The sequence below is a fragment of the Aulonocara sp. 'chitande type north' Nkhata Bay genome, linkage group LG22 (genome assembly GCF_057382095.1).
Source record: "Aulonocara sp. 'chitande type north' Nkhata Bay isolate Kocher_YH1m ecotype deep benthic linkage group LG22, A_spYH_male_GT1.1, whole genome shotgun sequence".
Taxonomy (NCBI): domain Eukaryota; kingdom Metazoa; phylum Chordata; class Actinopteri; order Cichliformes; family Cichlidae; genus Aulonocara; species Aulonocara sp. 'chitande type north' Nkhata Bay.
Genome location: NC_141364.1, coordinates 26,898,451 through 26,921,378, shown reverse-complemented (window position 1 = coordinate 26,921,378; position 22,928 = coordinate 26,898,451). Strand labels below are relative to the sequence as shown.

The window sequence follows — 22,928 nt, the reverse complement described above, 5'->3', positions numbered from 1 at the left end:
GCTAACCTAAGGACAATTTAAAAATCGGGCCATACAAGAGGTAAAGTTAAAGAGGCCGAAGTAAAGACATAATCTTGTTTTCTTAAACTGTTTGAATGGAATTATATGGATGCTCACTTTGGACTAAAAGGTAATATGAGGACATGAGTGTGTGTGTGTGTGTACCTGTGTTTGGCAGACGGCCTTTCAGACCTGAGTAAAAAGGAAATGGATGCTTGGCAAATGCTCAGCCAGCATCTTTATCGCTGCTGCTCTCAGAGCTGACCACCACAGCTCCTTAATAACAGACACACAAAACACAGAGTCACGTCTATTTATACTCGCAATAACACCTCGCAGCCTGTCAGTACCTTTCTAGAGATAATATATAAGATGTGCCGCCATACAGCGGACCGCTCGGCTCCATTAACGCAGACAGTTATCATCTGATTTAAAGAGGAAGAGGAAGGAAACGGGAAACGAAAGAAATCATCATTGTGACCATTTTTTTCTTCGTTTTCCCCAGCGTGTGATGATTTGCTAAAAAAAATAAATAAATAAAGAGGAGGAGAGTTTGACAGAAGTGGGTATTGCGGTTAATAATGTGGGTCTAAAATGCAGAGAGGGGAGGATGTTCTCCACAGCAAAGCTTTTTGCCTCCCTGGCTTCCTTCCCAAGACAACAGACATCGTCATTTTCCAACTCAATTTACAGACGCATTAGGAGATGCTGAGACGCGCCCAACTCTCTCAAATGCAATCAGCCCGCCTGTGTGTTTTAAGAGGAAATTGAGGGTGCCTTCTTTATCGACTCCTTTTTGACTTCTCCTCTCGTCTTCTGGAGACTCGCTGTTTTTCTTTTTCTGCATGCAGACTTTATTCACAGCCAACCTTTCCTAATTCGACTTCCTTTTACATGAAAATCTGAGCACGTGTGTGCTGAAACCATTCTGTCAAAGCTTTAGATGTAGTCATCATTTATGCTGTGGTAGGTTCAAAATATCACTGCTCTTTAGATTTCAAAAAATCAGGTCTGTCTTTAGCTGCTTGGTTAATGTTCATTCATCTGAGCACGTTTTGCAAATTTTTGATTATTTTTAGGTGCCGAAGAACAACAAAGCCCTTTAAGTCCTAAGATTTAAGGCCTCACGTCTCCTGAAAAGAGGTTTTTCAATCAATCTCACAGTTTTATTTCAGTTAATGTTATTTCTAAGCTTCTTTTTTTTTTACAAAGGGCCCATCTAAAATTAAATGCAGGGCTAAATGTTAAATGCAGCCCACCACATACTTACTTAATTACCAAAAATAAGCTAGTTTGACAGTTTTGTTTCTGTTGATCTCAGATCCTGATATAAATAAAGAAGCACTCTTTAAACCTGGCTTCGTGAAACCAGCAGATTCTCTCTGTCTCTGTAATTGATTTCACACGTTTAAGCTTCGCAGTAGTTTTGTGAGTGTGCTTAGTGGAGACACTCAGAACAAAGTCCACTCTATCCACGTAGTTCCAGTTGCAATGCCTACAATCCTGCAACGTGCAACATCCTGTTTGACCCTTAGCTAAACATATGACTAATTGCGAGCTCAAGGTAATAAAAAAAAAAAGCAAAAAACTGAAGAGGCAGGAGCAGACAAAGGAGGAGGGCCGGCAGCGGCAGAAATCAGAGGAAGAGATGGAGAAAGCGGCGGTTGAAAGAGAAGAAAGAGACACGTTTGAATAGATCTGCCATTACGCCGCCTTATCTTTCGGTTCCTGCGTTCTCGCACAAATGTCACAGATCATTCAGCCTCTTTTTTCACCCTCCATTTCTCGCAGCATCACCCCATTTCTTGTACCAGCTGTTCACTCATCTGTTTCACTTTTGATCTGCTCATTTTTGCATCACACTCTTTCTCTCTGCCTCCTTAACAATTTTTTTTCCTCCCTCTCTTATAAGCCTTAAACACTCACTTTTCTTCAATAAGCACTTCTCCTGAATCGCCCTCTGAGAACTCGCTCACATGTATAGCGCCAATATTGATTATTTCTCACTCGGCGAGCACACAAAGCGTTATTCATATATGCTGTTAAATGGCTTTTTTTTTTTTTTTTTGTCTGCCGAGCAGCTGTGTAGATCCATAGTGCTCAGGTGGAGGTGGGGAAGTGAGGAGGAGGGGTAGTGGAGGGGGGGTCTCTCTCTCCTAGCTTGTGGACGTTATCTTGAAACGAGGGGCTGGCTGCCATAGCAACCATATGATGAAGCAGGCAGGGCTATTTAAAGGAATTCAGCTGCTGCTCGCGTTCCCGTCAGCTTCAAACCGGTCCAGCGAAAGACAAAGAAATAGATCCCCGTCTTTCCGAGCCCTCCGATCTAATGGCTCGGTGACAAAATGGAGAAAATGTGACAAAGGGAACGTCTAAATGTAGACGTACTCCCCTTAAACAACTTACAATACGTACAATACTGAAATATTCTGTTTTGTTTGGTTTTTTGTTGTTGTCTACAACTCCTCAGGATGTATTCTCCAAGCACCATTTGAAGTGTTTTTAATAAATCAGCTTTAATCGCAGCCTTCCCGGCAAATCTCGCATCCAGCTTCTAACTGCAAAAAAACGAATGCACTTCCTGTTTTCTGTTAAAATATAAAATGTAGTTAAAGCTTGATGTTTGTGGCATTTTCTTTATTTTACATTGATGTGTATATGCTTGAATTATCTGCAGAAGGGGCCACTGTACTATGTAATGTCTCAAATTATTCATGACAAATAAACCCATACTTTTCCTCCAGAGAGGTATTTCTCAGTGGACAGCAGCAGCACACGAGGAAACAAGTGCGAGACGAAGAACAACTGCTGTGCACACACACACACACACACACAGGAAAGCAGAGAGCGCGCACAAAGGGAACACACTCCTCGTACACCGCTTTCTCTGTCAGTATAGTCATTTGAAGATGCAGACTTGAAGGAAAGCGTACATATATTGGAAATTGGATTTTAGCTTAGCCTCCCATGTGTCGCAACATTTAACTGATGAATGAGAGGCAGTGCTTTATTTTTCTTTTACTTCTCCATCTCAGCTTTACACCAAATAAGCCCCCACAGGAAGCTGTTATGAGCACAGTATTCAGGATATAAAAGTTAGTTTTCCCAAGTCAGCAAATTAAGGCAGAGATCAAATAAGCTGCAGCAGCCTGGGCGATCCAGGAGTGAAACAGTGATGTTTATTAATCAAGGGGGAGGAGTCCAGACAGCACTTCATTTTTGACCTTAATTGTAGGTATTTGTGTGACGTTTACACAGTTTCCTAAACTGTTAATGGTTTAATTAAGAAAATAATGGGAAGGTTAATTTATATTAAACATGACAGCTAGTTGCAGACTTACTTTAATGGGTCTGTTCCAGAACAAATTAGCATCAGCTAGAAAAGTGAAAACGTTTAACACTTTGGAGGAATCAGACTCGCCGGTTTGGGATGACTGGGTGGATAGGTGATTCTTCCTCTCTCATTAATGTTCTTTTATCATGCTGATATTCACCACCATTTTAATTTGAAGTGCACAATAACGGATAAAACCACTGGTGTTCTTTATCACTGAGTCGAGCCCAGCGTGCTGTTCCAAAGCCTGTGAGAGCAGTCAGGAAGATTTAAAGTGCTTCATAGAAGCAAAATTATGAGTGACCTCTCTCGTAACACTCCCTCCGCTCGTAATACTCGCTCCGCTCTTCACTCTGCTCTTTATCTCACTCTAATCCCAACTCATTTCATATGCTAAGTAAAAGCTTATATCCCCTCTTCACTGTACGTACACACACGCACTTCATCGCTGTGGCGTGATTATAAAATTTGCATAGAGGATGTTTTCGGAGCTGTGGAGAGCTAAAGCGGGGGTTGTGGGTGGTCTAATGTCTGGCAGGTATAGAGAGGTGGGACAGAGACTCCCAGAATCTCGCTCACGTCTGGATTTACGATAACCCAACAAGAGGAACCCAGAGAAAGTTCCCTCGTGTCTCGGCGTCTCTCTCTCTGCTCGCCTCAGATGGTTTCCTCGGATTCTAATTTGCATCTTCTTCTTCCTTTTTTTCTTTTTTCACAGCTGCCACAGATGTAGCGAAGATTAGGAGAGAGAAGAAGAGGCATAGCTGACTCTGTGCACCCAGGGAGGATGCAATGAGGTGGAACTGCCTCTCAGTTTCCCACTGGAAAAAAAAACTTTACCCATCAGAGCGCCATCTGCTGACACGGACACGGTGGGGCGGGACAGCTGGTGTTGTGAATCAGGCCGCCACAGTCCAGGGACCGGCTACTTCCCAACACCAGGGTCTCACCATCACCCCTCACATCTCATTCTGCGTGTATTTGTCAGCTAATGTTCTAGTTTGGTTGTTGTTGTAGTCTCTTACATTCGTTCATGTTGTTACTTGTTTGTTTTTTGTAAAAACTACTTCTCACTTGACTGAAAGTAAAATTGCCTGTGTTGTAAATTACACACTATAATACCTGAAAAAATACAACAAAAAACCCAGTTGAAGTGCCATTGTGTGAGTAAATCTTCCAAAAAATATGGAAAAAATGAGACTATAAATTATCTGTCGTTTTAGTAGGGTAATTAAATAAAGTCATCAAAATATTTCTGAGAACATTTGTCAGTTTTTTTGTTGTTGTCCCAATTATAATTTGTAATAAAATGTCAGAGTTGCCAATACTCCTCACTAGTTCCATCCATATTAAATAGGAATCAAACAGTAATGGGATCCCACAGGGCTCTATTTTGGGGCCTTTATATTTGACTTTTTGACCTGTCCAGGTTGTACCCTGCCTCACGATCTGAAAGTTTCAGTGATGTAAATAAACTTAATTTATGACTGGACATCTGGACATTTATGGTTTTGTGTGATAAGCCCAAGGAAAGGGCTTACTGTGGTGCCAGCGCTCTTGAACTTTAGTGCACACTGACTGAATCACATAAGCCCCAACACATGTGAAACTTAACATTATAAAATGTGATGAATATATGGCACATCAGTTTTACCTCCTCCTTATTAATCTGCATCCATCATTATGCTGCATTCATCTCGTTTCCCCGTTTCAAGAGATGCATGATCTACTTGAAAACTATGCACAAAATACATAGCATACTTTTTTCAGACATCTGCATGAATAGCTGGCACAAGTGTGGTTGATGGAAAGAAGTATATAAAACACCTCTAAAATTAAGCCCCGCTTTCAGGATGCTATAGCCATAATTGGGCATTTTCAGTCAATTCAGAAAAGAACTACGTAGAATGCACTCCACACACACACAGTTTGATGCAGTGCCGGTCTCAGCTTTTTTTAAGCACACCTCTCCCGCCTCACTAAAAAAACGGAAAGAAGACTGTTATCAGTCCAAACGCCACCAGCTGTGTTCTCACCTGCCTCCCCAGCACCGCCCCGTTGAGCCCACTGCACCACTCCACCCCTGCAGCCGAGCCCGGGACCACACCTCCACCACACACTAATATCAAACAATTACAGTTTCGGTTCACTCGCACATCTACACACAGTATTTGCTGCACCACTCTAGTTCATGTCTTAGTTTTAGACCTTGGATAAAAACAGTTTTCTATTTCATCCCATTAATGTACTTATTACACTCACATGAGAATATGCAGCTATATCATCTAAATATGGCCTGAGGGCTGGAATGTGATCCTTGGACTATCTCACTCCAGTCAGTAATATCCTTAAGAGAATTAAAGAACCCTTAAAAATGAAAATGGGAAGGGTTATGCAGGGGAATCTCAAGGTTTATGACTGTTCTAACACTGCACTGCTACTGAACTCTACTCCATCCATCCATCCATCCATCGTCATCCGCTTTGTCCGGGGTCGGGTCGCGGGGGCAGCAGCCTAAGCAAAGAGGCCCAGACCTCCCTCTCCCCAGCCACCTCCTCCAGCTTGTCCGGGGGAATACCAAGGCGTTCCCAGGCCAGCCGAGAGATATAATCTCTCCAGCGTGTCCTGGGTCTGCCCCGGGGCCTCCTCCCGGTGGAACTCTACTCCAGTGACATGTATTTCATCACTCATTCAGGTAGTGGTGCATATCAGACAACCAGCAAAATGCCGGCTAATTTATTTATTATTTACAGTACTGTGCAAAAGTCTCAAGCCACCATTTATTTCTTTATATATTTCTTGGAAATGTGGAAATATGTGAGGTGATTTATTGATATGTGCAAATATAAAAGGAAATACAGTATACAAGGCAAAATCGGAGATTGTACAAATCTAACAAGCTTGAAAGTCAATATTTGGTATGACCACCTTCAACACTACCTGAACTCTCTTAGGCAAGCTTGCTCATAATTTATTTAAAGAGTCAAGGAATAGTTCGAGGCTTCTTAGACAATCAAAGCTCTTTGGATGTTGGCTGCCTTTTCTTCCATTCTCTATTAAGATGATCAAGATGATCCCACACTAATGCTGAGATTCAGGCTCTGGGGAGGCCAGTCCATGACTTATAGTGCTCCATTGTGTGTTTTTATATCCAGGTATGCTTCATTGACAGTCTGTTTGGGATCACTGTCATACTGAAAAATAAATCTGCTGCCAAACCATACATTGCAGATGGTATTGCACAGAGATCAATGTCTGATGGTACTTTTCTCTGTTTATAATTTCATCAGTGATTGAAATTATAAACACATATTATATTTTCAACAAGATCCTCATCGTAACTAGCTCATGTAACCCCAAACCAAGACAAAGTTTCCACCATCTTTTACTGATGACTGTAGAAACTCACTGTTGTGTTTCTCTTCTGTCCTCCTATGTACTTACTGATGACCATCCATTCCATTCAGGGTTGCAGATGTGCTAGGGATAGGGTGAAAAGCAGGGTATAACCTGAACAGCAACCTGTACATTAGTCTGTACATACAGTGATGTGAACCAAAGAATTTTGGGTTCCTTACGTGATCAGAAATGTTGTTCAGTCCACTTCTTTTGTAATTTGGCATACATAAGCCTTTTCTTCCCAGTTCCCTTTATTAGGTACGGCTTCTTTACAGCCAACCTTTCACTTGCAACATTTCTGACAAGGCTTTAGTGAACAGTAGATGGATCATCTGAAGGGCCAGATGCATGTCTCACGTCCTGTGTCAGGTCATTGCTGGGTTTTTTTCCTGTTTCTTACATACATGACTTTCAGTTGCTGTTCGTCTGCTGTGGAGAGTTTTTGGCAGGCTTTTTGGTACCATTTTTCTTAACTCTTCAATGATTCATGGGTCAAGTTTTAGTCATTTAGCACATGAAAATATTCCTCTGAAAATAGTCCAATACAGGGACAAGAATGAAAATGAGTGAAAAAGCAGCCAATGTCCAGAGAAGACTTTGAAAGACCAAAGCCTGGAGAACTAATGCACAATCATTAGAATTAAAATTCTCTTTGAAATAAGTTTGTGTTCACAGCAATTAATATGATTTTATTATATTAACATAGTGCGAGATTCTGTTGGCTTTAGACCAAAATTCCTGGTAGAAGCGTACTCAATTGTTACTTTTCCCTTGAGTACATTCCAGAGCCTGTACTTTGTTGCTTTTACTTGAGTGAATAGGTTAAATCATTAACAAGAGTATTACAAGAGTATTTTAATACAAGTATGTGCACTTCTAATTGAGTACAGAATATCTATAGTTGGGCCACCTCTGGTTAAAAGTTAGTATAGTTATAGAAGCTATTTGGCAATGTGCGTAGGACGGCTAAGAAACGCAAAATGATCTGCGCATGCGCAATGATTCGGGCACGCCTTAGCTCCCCATGTCAATCTCAAATTAACAGTGAGCGGCAGCAACACGAGTGCGAGGGCCCCGAATAGTAACGTAATGATGGTTTAAGAAGAACAAGTTCCAGCGTTACTCTGAAAAATACTTTTATAGCAGCCTGGTAAATTATTTAATAAGTTTTGGAAGGCACAGTTTTAACTGTTAGCATGTTTCCATCTTCTAGCAGGGTGAAACTCAACAGAGTTGCGCTAAAAGACGTTGTTGGGTTAAAGCTGACCCCGCGGCGGAGACGAGTCCCAAAGTTACTGAATAGAATTAAGGCTGAAAGCAAAAAACAAGAGAAAAACTTTGATTCCGTGCAGCTAATTTCAGAGAAAGATATGGTGTCACCTCCGGGCAGCAATGAACCCGACCAAAACTTAACGCACACAATGGGTTCCGAAAAGAAGACACAGCCGCCGAGCACTCACGACGAGGAGGAGCCGGAGGAGAATGGCTCAGGTACGCAGAAAACAAAGAGTAAAGTAGACTCTGAGTCACGAGGCGCTGATAAACAAGACGGGCCGAACACTAGAGGCAAGTATCAACAGAGCAGGGGGGGTCAGAAACACGTGCCTCAGACCGCGGTTTATTTGGTGTGTTTTCAAACGGCTCCACGGTAGGACGAATCCAAGGAGTGAAAGGTCCAAATATCAAATGAAGCTGACAAGCCAGGCGACTCTGGCCAGGAGGAGGAGACAGACCGATTTAACGTCGGGTAGATGTCCTTTCAGACAGTGCGACGTTAATGGTAAAAGTGGTGTGGCACGCCGGGCTAAAAGCGTGAGGGTCGGTGTTAGAGAGGGACGGAGTTCAGTGAAGGCCACGTCCGCCGGGTGTGATCCTCAGCCCGCTGCTGCTTCTGCAAAATCGGGAGGAGTGCGAAGGGAATCCCAAGTAAGGTGCACTTTAGCTGGATTATAAGTTAGAGTTTTTAAGGTTAAAGGTTTTAAGGTTGGTTAAATTGCACTGCCTTTAAATTGATTTTACAATTGGGCGTATTGTGATAGGTTTATGCTTTTAGCTAACTCTTTGCTAATTTGTGCCAAATTGTGTCAGATGCTAAGCTAACAATGTGGTAAAGTCCTACTGAACACGATCCAGTTTTAGTGGATATCATGCAGTTCATGGTTGAACCTGACATGAAGGATCTTCTTAGCTATTACTTGCCCGGATTGGAGCTGATGGAGTTTAATTATACACTAACTAGCAGCCTGCTAATAGCAGATACATTTCCTGTTCATATAGTTGGCACTCGTCTTACTTGCTGAACATGAGCTAGATTGACTAAATAAATCCCCGGCTGTATATTCCTATTAAGGTTTTTTAATATAATCTATTTATTTTATAAAGTGTATAAAAACAATGTTGTTACAGATTTGTCCCCATATTGGACGTGATAGTACCACCGGTTGCTAGGGAAACATGCCTATTCCCACACTTTTTGGGAGTGGTTCTTATGTTCTTGAACGTTGCTCAAAAAGATGGTGCACTTGCCTGTAGTTTTTCATGTTTGTCTGCAAATACTGCTCTCCCAGCTGAAGTAAAACCTGAAGATGGTCTTGAAAGTAAAAGTTCAGCCTATGCAAGTCATTCGCTATCATTTAAACCAAAATCCCGGTACTATGCCAGTGACCAAAGCAGTCAAAAGTATGTTTCATCCAAATGTTTGGGGAATACACCTTTTTCCCTAGTAGCAGGTGGTTGCCAGGGGGTCTCGCACCGGTTTATCAGCAATCCTTTAGTGAATGCCATTAACCTCTAGCATCCAGTCAAAACTGGCTGGAGTACTCAATTTTCCCTCATTACTGATGGTTGCGGGCCTGTGTGACTGAGGCCTTATTCACTTGCTCGTGATAGTCAAACGTCCAAATGGCAGGCAGTTTAATATCACCTGGTTAGTGCTTCACATATCGACAAAACCTCAGTTGGGTAATTTGGGGATTGTCTCATTCACAGCCTGGGAAGCTGTTCCACATAGCTGCCACTCAAGCTTAGTGAACCTACTCTTTACAGTTCTTTATTAGAAGTGGGAACGTTAACCAAATGTATGTTTTCCAGGCTCAGTCAGTCGTTGTTACTAAATCATAACCAGTTATAAAGTAAGAGCTTTTTTTTTCTTTCTCTAAACCTTAACACACATTTACATTTTTGTATTTCAAGTTCCCTAAAGTCAATCTTTTGAGTGATATTTTGGTTAGATGTCTGAAATAAGATCTCTGGTTAACACAAGCTCTAGACATTTTTTTCCTGCAATATGAAATACTTCAGTAAATAGTGCCCCAATTGTGAATCTTTTTTTTTTTTTTACATTTTTTAATGATGTCCATTGTCCCAGAGAAGGTGTTGTCTGGTAAATTATGTGTACAGTGTCATTGCACTGAACACAGAACATTTATGGCCTAACAAAAGTGTTATAATTTAGTGTCTTCATTTATTTCCTATGGAGCTTATTTTCTGACATAATTCAAAACCTCTCTGCCTTTTTGTTGTACCAGTCACAATTATAATCAGTTATGGGTTAGCCTTCAAAAAAAGGTTGTGCCTGGGTAGATTCGGTAAATTAAACTGATACGAAAATCGATTTTTATTTTATTTATTTTCTCAAGGGTGAGACGTTAAGAAGGACAAATCCTAACAAAGTTCTTCAAGAAGCAAATCTCCGCGACTCAGAAGCCATCTCAGCTGATTTTGAAGCCTATACCTAAATGAACAAAGAGAGCACCTTAACTTTGAGTTGTCATCAGAATTTAAAATTATATGCGGGGGGGAAAAAAAGGTCCCTGCTCATCCTGACAGAACACTGAGCAAATGCCATTCTAGTTCATTTGAATAGACACTGTTGATTTAATTGATCCATGAGTAAATATATCCACCGCGATATATGTGAGGACGTCATCCACGTTCCTCAGTGCAGCAACACGATTGGTTCGTATATCTCCTGGTTTGGCTTTTCAAAATCAGAATCAGAAAGACTTTATTTATCCCCAAGGTGCAATTAAGGTACACCAGAGCAGCATGACGTTGAGGGTAAGGACGGGGCATAAACAGGCAATAAGAGTGAGATAATAAATACACAGAATATACAGTATATACACAGTTTTAAAATTTTGATTGATTTTCTTGATTTCTGTTCAGGTTTTTTTCGTTTGATGCCTCTGTGATTAACTGGTCTGTTTGACTTTCCTGCCTCTAATGAAATCAGTCATTGCTCTAAGCCTTTGTTCAAGATGGTGAATGAGATGATCCCAAATGGTGCCGATATTGATTGGAATCGATGCTGTTTGAAAAGCAGTTATTAAAAAGAAAAAGAAAAAAGGAAAGAAAGCTACGGTGATGTTTCTTTCTGATGCTTAGGTAAATCATTGTTATTTCGTTTTGCACTCTCTGACAAGTGTTTTGTTTCCACTTGCAGATGTTGGTAGACATAAAGAGCCAAACCTCTCCGGTCTTACTGGTTCAGAAGTGTTACTAAGAAGAGCCGTCGGAGCCTCCCACTGTGGTGTCTGTGGGGAATGTAAATACACTTCCCCTCAGCGCAAGGCGCCGGGTAAGCTAAAAAGAGCTAGCCCAGGGTCAGAGCCACCTGCTACTCAGTCAGAAATCGAAAAAGAAAACACAATCACTCAGAGCTCTAAGAAGATTATCGTGTGGATAAACCAGTATCCCAAAGTGATCCTTTGTGACGTTGCCAAAAAATGTGAAGCTTGCGGTCACGATTGTGGGTATGTGTTACCGGATGCTCTCGAGAACAAGGTTGTGCGTTGCTTCCAGCAGGAGATGAGAGCTTCAATACGGTTTTGGCCTACTTGTTTAAGGCATAATGAATCAGAAACTGAGAAAAAGGCTCTGTTTAAAAGTAGCAAGTGTTGTCCAAGTGCTCAGGATGAGAAGACCGTCTGTCAGTCTCAAAGTCTGATCCGCCAGAACCACCTGGATGAAGGCATGCATTCACAGCCATTATCCCATCATACTGTGAGTCCTTTCCACCGGAGTCAGACAGGCAAAGACTCTGCAACTTGTTCTGCTTCTTTTTTACTAGATGAGCATACAAAGACAGGCAACTGCAGAGGTGGCATGCGTGACAGAGATGCTGAAGTGGACCTTGGTCCAGGATCAGATCCAGTAAGCCCAGAGACTTGTAGAGAAAAAGGAAAGGTAGGGGATAGCATTGAGTGCAGCAGCACTTTGGACTTCGCGCCCACCGATAAGTGTAGCGCTTCAGGTGGTCAGAAAGGCGATCCCACAAATGCTGATGGATCACACGTGTTGTCAGATCTCATCGATCATGTTAGTGACGAGGATACAGATGCACCAGAGTCGTACACTTGCCAGAGAGTAAGGGCGTATTTGAGAAAAATACATTTTTCATGTGCACGCACTTACATGGCCTGGCCTTTCTCAAAGACTTGCACAGCAAATGCTTCTACCACAGCAGGGACTATTGATCCATCAGCAAAGGATGGGATTGACTCTGCAACAGCTAATCAAAGTATGCCAGGTTCATCCAGTAACCTGTTCAAGGACATTCCCCCGAAGGCACCTACAGAGAAATGGGAAGAGGATGGAGAAAGCGCTTTTGCTCAGGGAAATGAGAAAAGGCACAGAAAAGACATGGAGACCTCACCGCTGTTTAACCAGCCTGAAGAGTTAGAAACCAGGCCTAATTCAGATACGGCATCATTCCCCCCTCCAGCTCAGTGTGGAAGGGAGCGTGGCACTGATGGAGTCTCAGCCTCGGCTTTGCTAGTTAATGGACCAGAAACTGTCACCTCCATATCGACCCCTTCCCCCTCAGTCCTCGGCCTGAGTGACTGGGACACTGCCACCACTCTGTCTCTTATGTCATCTCCATTCACACAGGGCAGCATGAGCAGCCTCTCAGCCACAACATCTTCTCTCCCACCTTCATCGCTTATTCCCAAGAGAGTCAATGTTGCTGACAAAATATTGTCCTCCTGTGAAGAAGCCCAAACAGCTTCTTCCTCTCCCAATGTTCCTCTGCACAGCCCTGACTCCTTTCATACATGTGAATCCTTTGTCCTTCCTCAAGATGAATATGAAAATGACAAGGAACCATTCCCATGCAGGAGCCCCCCCAGACTGGACCCATATTATTGTGCAAGTTCGTTTAGGGGCAATGCTTCAGTGGGTTCACTATTGTGCAGCATCTCCCAGGAACACTGCGTAGAGTCAGACTTGAATGAATTCATGCTTCCACCTTTGCTCTCCCCTGTCCATTCACCACAACGGCAGTTGTGCCAGAGAAGCTTCTCGTGCTGCAGCTCAAGCAGTACAGATGAGGAAGAAATGAACAAAGATGTGAGCAACTTGCCACAAAATGATAATTGCAAGGATTGTCTTGAGCACCATATTGAAGAGTTGGAAAGAGACTTGTCAGACTTTACAACTCCTGAGACACCAAGGGAACCTCAGTCTTCTCCCAGCAGTGAAGAAGAAAGTGATGACGAGGATGATGTGGAGCAGGGTAACCGAATTTCAGAACAAGTTTCCTTACATCGTAAAATAAAGCCGAGCCTTAGCTCAGGTGTTCTGACAGAGCCCTGCTCTTCTTCCTGCAGCGACGAAAAGAACGGTGCGGCCTTGAGTGATGGAGAATCACACTCAGACACAGAAGAGGGATCAAGCCCGTCTAAAATAGCAAACAGCGAAGAGGATAAAACCCAAGGAGAAGCAGCTGGTGATTCTCAGCCTGGCATTTTGGACGAGTTAACAGCCTACGAACAGGACATCCTGCTTGTTGACGTGATCCAGGACGACCCAGAACTGTTTGACAACCTGCCTGATCAAAGTTTGCTGAAGCTGGGTCCTACCCGAGCTGCCGAGGCTCCGGGAACCAAACCTGCTGCTGTGGTGAATACTCCAAGAAGAGATGGAGCGTCACAGGAGCTGCAAGAGAGGTAAGGTCTTATATTTAACATTAAGTCCTGCAAGTGACAGATTAATTGTTGAATGCTTTATAAATAAAAGTTACTTTTGTTCTAGATTGGCTCCAGTTACTGTGGATTTGCCTTGTGACAGTCCCAATAACACAGGTACGATCAGTGCGCAGAGAAACTGAGCCATGATGACAGTGTCTTCTATATTTTATTGTTTCCTTCGATATGTATAAAGTGAAAATAAGACAAAAGAAGCTAAACATTTTTAAAAAAGGAAAATAAGTAAAAACAGTAGAACGCTCGGTAAAAGTAAAGGCATGTCAGTGTTTGTGACTCAACCTAAAGTTCTGCCACATGGATGGGACGCAGTGCTCGTCTGACAGCCAGAGTCTGTGATTTTTACCTGTTATGATCTAAAGTAACAGGGTTGCTGTTAGGGCTGTTCGATATAATGATATATATCAGATGACCATATGAAAACATCTATTGTTTCATTTTACGCTATCATTTGTTTCGTGGTGTCACAAAATAAATTGTTTACGGTAATATTTTTTTCATGGTTTTGATGGTCACTGTAGAATTAATTTTAATTAAGTTCTCTCTTTCTCTTATATTTAATATAACCACACTACGGACGGACAAGCGACTGCTTTTATGTGTTGTCATTAGCAACAATGACAGTAAAACTATCACGTGGCTCCGCCGTCCGCTTATTTTCCAAATAAACCTTTCACAATAAAGCTGAAGATCCTGTTAAGATTTTTCAAAATAAACCGAATCACATGAAATAGTATGCAGAGTGTTTACGGACAAGAAGCTAAAAAGAGCCGTCAGGTGCTAAAAAATAAACCTTAGAACAGGATTTTGCCTGCAGCGCGCCGTGTAATAAATGCTCACAAATAAAACTGTGGCTGTTTCAACTTGTGCCTTAAAATGTAGTTTAATGCATCGGTGCCCAGCTGAAGCCACTTCACGCAAGTCAAGTTGCCCGAAATTCACAGAAAATGTAAAATTTTTGTGATATTTATCATTGTTGGGATGATAAATGTCTTATATCGGGAAATGAGATTTTGGTCATATCACACAGCCCTAGTTGCTGTGAAAGAAATGGAGAAAGCTGCTTGTTTTTTTTGTTTTTTACAGATATAGATAAACAGCTGGAGTCTGGAGTTTTATGGATTCACTTACTTGCTGGAAAGAGCAGTCCGACTGCAGTTAAAGCAATAAAAATGTCCTGGTTGATTCTTTTATGTGGCTAAAATCCACTTTGGCACCTCTGCAGCAGTACATTACTAAGTTACTTAGTTCTTGCATTGCTCCTAATATCTCAAACTGTTTTTAATTCAAAGATTAGAGAGACATGTAAACTGGTTTTACGGAGCTTACTGAAAATCCCAACAGCTCCTAAATGAGAAACTCACTGCTTTTAAAAGGAAATTAAATTTTTTTGCATTTTATATTTAACTGACTGCTTATGATGTCCCACATGAAAATACCAACATGTCTAAGTTGTTTATCGCCATTAAGCTTTAAAGGATTGATTTTCTGGTTAATATTGTGCAGTAAGTTGATTTTCTTACACGAGTTTCAAAGCTTGTGGTCCTTTTGTGAGAGATGAAATGTGGTAAATGTGATTATATTTTGTCCAGTACAGATGTTTGTTCAAAATTTCAAGTTATTGTCTCAGACGTTTTAGTTAGTAAGTGGAAATTTTAAGATGCCTAACTCAACTAACTTTGATAATGGCCATTATAATGGAGACAATGGCCTGAAATGACCCAAAACTTTGACATACTTTAAAAAAAATTCCCCTCTATGATTGGAACAGACTTCAGTAGACCAGAGATTAACTTGTGATTGTTTTTTTTTCTTCTTCAAATCCTATAGAGGAGAGTAACAGCAGGCCATGGAGACCTCATTCTAGCAGCACCCATACTGGAACACAGAGCGACACATGCCCTACCTCCACTGAGAAGCAAAGCAAACATGTGGTAAAGTAATGGGTCCTCTGCACAATCAGATAGATAGAGAAAGGAGCAGCGTGCACGTCAGTGGTTTTAACTTCCCTGAGGTTTTGTAGAAAAACATGGCAGGGCTTTTAACAGGGCTTCTTCTGCATAAATGCTCTCTGTGCATTTTAGAGAGCACTGAGTCTGATGTATTACAGCGACAATGTTTAAAGATCTGACACATCAAATACTGAATTTAAATAATTTTATTTTCAAAGGAATGGGTGTTTCATACGTTATCCTGCTTCTAAAGTATAATAAATGCACAATAGTGTATCTGTCATGTGTTGTTGTTTTTTTTTTTTTCTCCAATAGGTTCAATCTGATACCAACAGCAATCATGTAAATAGTGGCCCAGAAAGGTACCAGTTTGCTTAGTGCACATGACCTGATCTTTGATTTGTCACATTAATCTTTCAGTCTCGCGATCATCATATTGTTTATGTTCTGTAACAGGAGCCAGCCCATCAAGACGGTGAACTCCTTTCAAAACATCCCCCCACTCATGTCCATGGGAACCGGTGAGGGAGAATGAAAAGGGCTCAGACAATGAACTTTAATTGCTGTTGCGTTTATCTTGTTCTCACTAATAACTCCTCATTTTATAACTTAATTGCCAATGTGAGTGCTCAGCGTTACTTTATTCTTTGGCTCTTCTGGTCTCCAAGCAGGGGCATGGATCACAAACTCCGCAAACATGATGGATTTTAGGCGCCTGAAATCAAGTTCTGTAAGTGTTCCTTTGTATATTACCATGTTGCTACTGAAAAAATGCTCAGTTTAAATACATGTTCGGTGGCGTTAGCATAGATTGGACTTTCCAGTTATTTAATAGAATATAACTGAAATAAATCTGGAAAAGTCAGAACTGGTTTTGGAAGTTCTAGTAGGACAACTAATTTTAAACTTATAAAGAAATTACTGTCATATATACAGTATCTGGAGATATGAGGGTCCTTTCCATAGTCTGTGTATAAAGATGGATGTGGCCTTTTTGAAAATGAATCTTAAATACCTTTAAATCTCTGACCTCAGTAAACAACTCACTGATGAGTTTGTGGTCTCTAAAACTAATGAATCCTTGCTGAATACAGCACGATTTCCATTTTCTAAACCATGAACAGAAATGGCCTCAGTTTCACGGTCTGCTCTGACAATCATTCGGTTTCAGCTTGAGGTTTCCCAAAAGAATTAAACTAATGTCGCCGTGGTTACTGTAGATGTACAGTTCGTTCTTCTGTACAATAAATATGTTTTGCACTGTGGGTGAATTGCATTGCTATAACTTGACTGTGTGATGCTGTCTAAATGCTCAGTACTGCAGGCTGTACTTCAGTGAATCACTGACCTGTGGGTTCAAAATGTGTCGCTTCCAACATCTGCCTATGGAGGGGGATGAAAAGGTACACTCTGTGGTTTTTACTTTATTTATTTATTTATTTATTTTTTCTTGATTTCACCAAAGACAGTAAATTGTTTGTGTATTGTGTACATTTTATGTTTTTAATCTTGAATTTAAAAAATCAAATTGAATTGTTGGAGATTGCAGGGCCAACATCACCCTCTGTTGTGACATCGCTGTAATTGCACACTTTCTTTTTCATTTGCTAGTTTTGTATTGAAAACGTGACAAGATTCATCAAAAATCCAACGTGCCTTCAGAAAGCAGGTGAGTTTCCTTCCTTTCCTTCCCACTTCTCTTTTTCTCCCACAGCCTTTGTGCACGCTGCATGCTAAACTGATTGCCCATCTTTGCTGCGTCATCAGTCTCCTTTCTCCTCTCCTGCTACCCCTGTTCTCCTCAGGAGCTGTGTTTACAGGATATTACCAGAAAAACCCGCCAGGAGTGTATTTCTCTTTGCCGATATTTTTCTCCCTCCTCTGGGCTCTGCTGAAAGCTGGCATGTTGTCCGAGGTCTTTTCCGTCCTCAGTGTTGGCTTGGCTCACAACATAGTGGTCAGTGTAGCAGTCCTGACATTAACCACGGAGAAAACTAAACAACTGATTGATGCTGACATGAGATTAGACGTTGATCTTGTTTTCTTTTTAGCCCAGCCACGAGTTCCTCCTCTCCCTTTTTAACTGCGTGAGAGAAAAGGGTGTGATGGGCTTTGTGCCTGAACTCATGCAGCTCACTTTCAAGGTATCAGTTGTTTGCCTTTCATTATGCTCTGAGTTTAGCTCATTTGCTTTATGTGCCTCTGGAAGAATTTAGACTACCTGTCTGTATGTTTACAGATGGCCAACGCTGGACTAGAGCTGAGTTTGGACTGCCTCGACTGTGTAAGGAACACTCCTCTTTTCCAGCAAATGATTCATCCAAACTCGCCTTCGGTGTCCGGCAACAACAAGTGAGTGAGCCACAAAGTTCACAATTGTTTTCATTTGTTAATCATAACTCTTATAATTCTTATTTTCACTCTTAAAGGGTTTCCTCTGGTGCACCGTTTCCAGAGTACCTGAATTTAGCCCATTCCATTGTGGAAATGGAGGTAAGAGCTTCACATCTTTTGACAGCTTTGTCTGTAAAGATGGTGGTGCGTTGTGCTCATGTGTGTATTTGTTGTATTTGTTGTCTGTGTCAGCTTTGTATGAAACAAGAGGACTGGAGGAGGATAGGTGAGGTTTTTAGAGGGATCTGCCAGTCCAACCAGCACCCCAGCCAAGTGGAGCGCATCAGTGGTCGCATTGCTGTCGCGCTCCTGTCTGAGGGCAAAGACAAGCTGTCACTGCCCTTTTCTGTATTTGCTGAGACAGGTAAAAGCTCTAAGTAGAGATAAACATCAGTTTTCTTCTCCCAGTGTGGTTCTGTGTACTAGCACCTTCCAGATTCCAATCTGGAGGGGAAAAAAGTAGCTGTTCATTTATTTATTCATTCAAATGTTCTTTAGTGTGTCAGAATGAAAGTGAGGACAGCATGGTGAGGAGTTTCGTAGGCAGAATTGGAGTCTCTCTGATGTTACGGTACCACAAAACGCATCAGTGGGCCAAGGTAATCAGGCCGTGCAGCTCGCATCACACTCTCCTCGTCACATCTGAGCAGCATCTTCGAATTTAGGATGTCATTGTTTGTCTGTGTCATGTTTACTGATGCAGGGTCGCAGGGTGGTCGAGACGCTGTCTGTTTTAAAAGTCGGCTTCTCAACTCTGAAAGGTCTGTTTGGGAACGAGGACGGAGCGTCACGATGCTGCCTGATCACTGTGGCTGCAGAGGTCTTCCTCCTGAGTGGCAGCGTGGAGGGAGCTCTGAACACACTCCGAGGTAGTGACTCGTGAAGCTGATCGATGTTTATTTAGCTAATGTCGTCATGCTTAAAATGTAACCAGCGTTTTATTTTCATGGTTTATAAGTGCAGAGTTTCACAGCTCGAATAAAAATGGGATTTATGCTGCATTAGCAAAGCAAAGTCAACTAAAGGGCCAACTTTTAACTGGTGCTGAGATATGTCAACTTTACAGCTAATAGCTGTTTGTGTCAACAAGCTGAATCCCAAAGATTTTATTTTGCGCCTGTCTAAACTGTGTCATCTTTGGCATAAAGAAATGGGAACAAATTATGTCTGTGTAGTTTCTCATTCATGGTAGTCTTAAGAGCTTGGAAAAAAGGAGACTTCATTATGTTTGTCAAGACATTTGATCCAAGAGGCTTTTTCGGATCAGAACTGAAGTTTTCTTCTTTTTCTGAGCTCTTAAGATGAAAACATGATTTCTTTTGTTTTTGTGACTGGCTGCTAAAAACAAAGTGCCTGAAGAATCAATGTCAGAAATTGTCTGATATGTATGGGCCATTATGAATCATTTTATGCTTGGATGAGTTCTATGTCAGTGTTAAGTAGCTTTGCAAACAAGAAAGTGGTCAGGTGCAAGGACTGCGCTGAAGATGAGGGGAAAAGCAACCAATGTCTAAAAGACAGATTTGAATGACCATCAGAAAGTGCTGAGAGCTGCTGCTCAGGATCAGTTGTGTAACAAAGACAAGTCTGGCTTCTTGCGAGGAAAGTGTAAAAAATGACTCAAGACTTTGCACAATCCTCAATAATAGGTTTCCATTAATGTCTTTTCTTAACACTCACAAACTTAAAGTTCTTTCCCTGTAAATCAGTAAAAGCAAATTTGGTTTTATGTCCTCAGACTTTATGTGGAAACCTTAAAAGTGATAGTCGTCTCGCTGCCCTGAGAAATGCTAGCTTTCATAGTCTTGTAGGTAATGTTGTAGAACTGTGAAACCAGTTATTTGCTGAATTGTTTAAATTTTGTTTATACATCTGTTAATCCAGAAAACAAGTGGTTCCTGAGTTCGTCCTCATGGCCGTGTGAGCCTGCCGATCTGGAGAGTAGGACTCGTGTGCTGATACGTCTGGCTGAAAAAACCTCTCACAGAGACACGCTGGAGCTTCTCTGTAATCTTCCTGGAGTTAAAGAGTCAAGTGGTGAGTAACCTACAGAGAGCTGAAATTAAAGTTAAAAAAACAAACAAACAATGATACAGCAGGTTAGTCAGCTTTGCTACTAAACTGGCCAGATCAGTATCCCACAAGTTTAACTGACTCGCTACACTCTGATTAGAAAGTGCTGGTTTAATTTTGTACAGTGTTTGCTAGCGCTAATAGATGCTCAGCTGTGAGAAAAATTTAGTTGATAAAGAGGTTTTTCTTTTTTCTCCAGACTCGATGGATATCTCCAGGTACAGCCCCTTGTTTAACTCTCACCTTCAAGTGTGTGTGGACAGGCAGATACTTCCTGTGGCTTCAGACACGGTGGACTTTATGCTCTCTAAAAACCTGGCTGTTGACCACACAGTGCTTCGGATACTTTTACAGAAACTGGGCAAGCAAAACCTCTGGCTCCGGGCTCGGGAAGTCTTCAAACGTAAGTACCACACTCTGGTTTTTACTGCTACACTTACATCATTGCATCATAAATGTGAGTTGTCGAAGGCAGGAAACAGCTGCAGATTCTATTACGGCACCAGATGTTGAGTCTGATCAGTCTCAGCTAATGTTTACAAATGGTCAAAGATTTGGATTAGATTAGACTCTGAGGTGTGCTCGCTGCGTTCATGTTCATTAGATTCTCTGAATGTGGGCTACTACCCTGGAGTCTCAGCTCCCCCTGGTTTCATGACACTGATTGTCCCCTGTCGACTGGGGGAGGTGGAGCTGGCTCTCACCTTCGAGATGTTCATCACTGTCAACGCAACAGTCATTCACCACCTATCAGAGCCCATTACTTCTCTCACCATTACTCTCAAAAGGTAAATTGTGTTTTTGTGTATAAGGAGTCTGTTCAGATGGAATCAGTGAAATATTGGCATTGGGGGGGCTGGATTGATGTCAATTAACTTTGATATGTGATAATTTCACCCAGAAATAAAGAACTCTTTGCATTCAAAATTATAAAAAAAGATTGTCCATGGTTAGTGTGTGTAAAGATTCGACTGCAGTGGTACGTGATGTTCGTGCTTTCTCCTCTTCCAGGACTCAAAGCTGTGAGAGCGAGTACCTCTCTGCTGGCAGCCGCCTCCTCTCTGCAGCTTGTATCCCTCAGCCCAAACTAATAGTCCATTACACAGCAGTCAACTCAGAACAAGAACAAGTGTTCATGCTGGACGTTCCCTCTGCCCGCCGCTGGCTCCGCCACAATCATCTGTGGGCCCATGAGGTGTGGACACACTAAACCACCAGCTGTTTATTTCTTTGCTGTCTACAGAACTCCTTCTCTTTCCTTTAGAAACTGCTTGTGCTCAACAGCCGCTGACTCTCAGGAAAACAACCAATGAAATCAGGAATATGAAAGATTGCATATTTCTTGGTCATGTTTCAATTGACTTGAACTGAGGAGCAGAAAAACACAAAGACCAAAAACTACTATTCTTTTCTTTCTTTCTTTCTATCTTTATTTTTTTTTGGTTCAGAGTAGTTTTAAAATAGGTTAAGAGGTTGTTTCCTGAGTTCTTTTAGCTGATTTGTCAATCTGTTTGTGAGATTGACTCTTTGAAAGCAAAAACTCTGTTTAGGAACAGAGTCCAGCATGTTTGTTGCACGATTGTGTTTACTTCATTGTAAATAACATCTGAGTGTAAATAGGTATATATTTATAATGGTGTTTAGTCTTTGACAGTATTATGTTGTTATATTAATGTCAAAACCTCAATTGTTGCCAGTTAAGGAGCTGTGATTTACCTTTTCTTTGTATGAAGTTTTTATGTATCCATAAAAAAAAGGTTCTACTTAAAAAAAAAAAAGGCTCTTTTTTTTTCTTCTTCTTCTTCTTTCAAATGAGAAAGGACATTTCTCTAAAAAGTGATTTTTGGATTTGACCACAGTTGCTTCCCTGCAGTCTTTAACATTTCTCCTCCAGCAATGATGTAGCGGGTAAATGCAGCGTTACTGGAATCTCAGATTCTGGCCACTTTACAATACACAACATTACTTATAATTTCTGTTCCAGAGAACTTTCCTATTCAAAATTCTTTCAGGCATGTTTTCCTCTTCTTTTCGCAGCCAGCATCGCTCACTGTACGGGTCTCATTTTATGGTCCCTGTAGTAGAAGACGGGTTCCTCATGAAAGAAAAAAATCAGTTATCTGTGACTGCGACATGTTTGAGGAGCTTGATTACTGGAACATCAGTTGAGGCGTGAAGCATTTGACGCGGTGTCTTGGTTAAAAAGCACAACCCTGGCTGACTGACATGTCTGATCGTGCGTGACAGAAAGGTGGATTTAATATTGTTGCAGAGTCTTTGCAGCATAGGTTGAAATGTCTGTCACAAAAATATCAAAGTGCTGATTGACAATAAAAGTTTTTGCATACTATTTGGTGAGGTTTTTATTTGATTTTTTTACTTTGTGGCAGAACAGCTAAATAATTTAATGTAATTTAGTTGCTTCTATCCAGAACTCACTGACTTGACTTTCCCTTCAGTGCTTGGAATAAAAGCCCTGCTGTGGCCCTTACGTGGTGTTTCTGCTATTCAGCCACTAGATGGCGAACTTTGACATGAGCAGACCATAAAATAAACACATTTGCTGACACATGGTTTGAAAGCCACAGAGACCGGTGTTTAGAGAAGATGTTTCTCAGCTGTTCTGATACTCCTGACACATAAAGGATCACTGAAGGTTTTCGCTCAGGGAGCAGTTGTCCTCCTCTTTTAATATTATACAAAACAAATGTATAATATACATTTGGCCGCCGTTTCTGTGGGGATGGTGTTTGCTCTGTGTTGTAGCATCCTGATGACACTCGGTTTGAG

At 41.4% G+C, this 22,928-nt stretch overlaps 1 protein-coding gene across 2 annotated transcripts; it reads left to right on the top strand.

Annotated features, from left to right (window-relative positions):
* The first annotated feature begins 7,775 nt into the window (after positions 1-7,775).
* Positions 7,776-22,477, top strand: topaz1 (testis and ovary specific TOPAZ 1). Of its 2 annotated transcripts, XM_086279478.1 has the most exons (21): positions 7,776-8,224; positions 11,178-13,683; positions 13,769-13,818; positions 15,550-15,653; positions 15,987-16,033; positions 16,128-16,192; positions 16,340-16,401; positions 16,988-17,074; positions 17,283-17,340; positions 17,477-17,628; positions 17,723-17,815; positions 17,911-18,023; positions 18,101-18,164; positions 18,258-18,429; positions 18,564-18,664; positions 18,769-18,934; positions 19,950-20,102; positions 20,338-20,541; positions 20,743-20,926; positions 21,150-21,333; positions 22,176-22,477. In XM_086279478.1, exons 1-21 carry the CDS (start codon positions 7,930-7,932, stop codon positions 22,305-22,307), a joined length of 4,992 nt encoding a protein of 1,663 aa, XP_086135604.1. In that variant the 5' UTR covers positions 7,776-7,929; the 3' UTR covers positions 22,308-22,477. The 2 variants fall into 2 exon arrangements, with proteins under 2 accessions (XP_086135604.1, XP_086135605.1); XM_086279479.1 differs by lacking the exon at positions 22,176-22,477 and having other exon boundaries at positions 21,150-22,163.
* Positions 22,478-22,928: the final 451 nt, after the last annotated feature.

Excerpts from the sequence above, each read along its gene's own strand:
- topaz1 (XM_086279478.1), top strand. The coding sequence starts at position 7,930 with ATGTTTCCATCTTCTAGCAGGGTGAAACTCAACAGAGTTGCGCTAAAA. Across the intron at positions 8,225-11,177 it reads GCCGGAGGAGAATGGCTCAG|ATGTTGGTAGACATAAAGAG; the intron begins GTACGCAGAAAA and ends TTCCACTTGCAG. Across the intron at positions 18,165-18,257 it reads ATTCCATTGTGGAAATGGAG|CTTTGTATGAAACAAGAGGA; the intron begins GTAAGAGCTTCA and ends TGTCTGTGTCAG.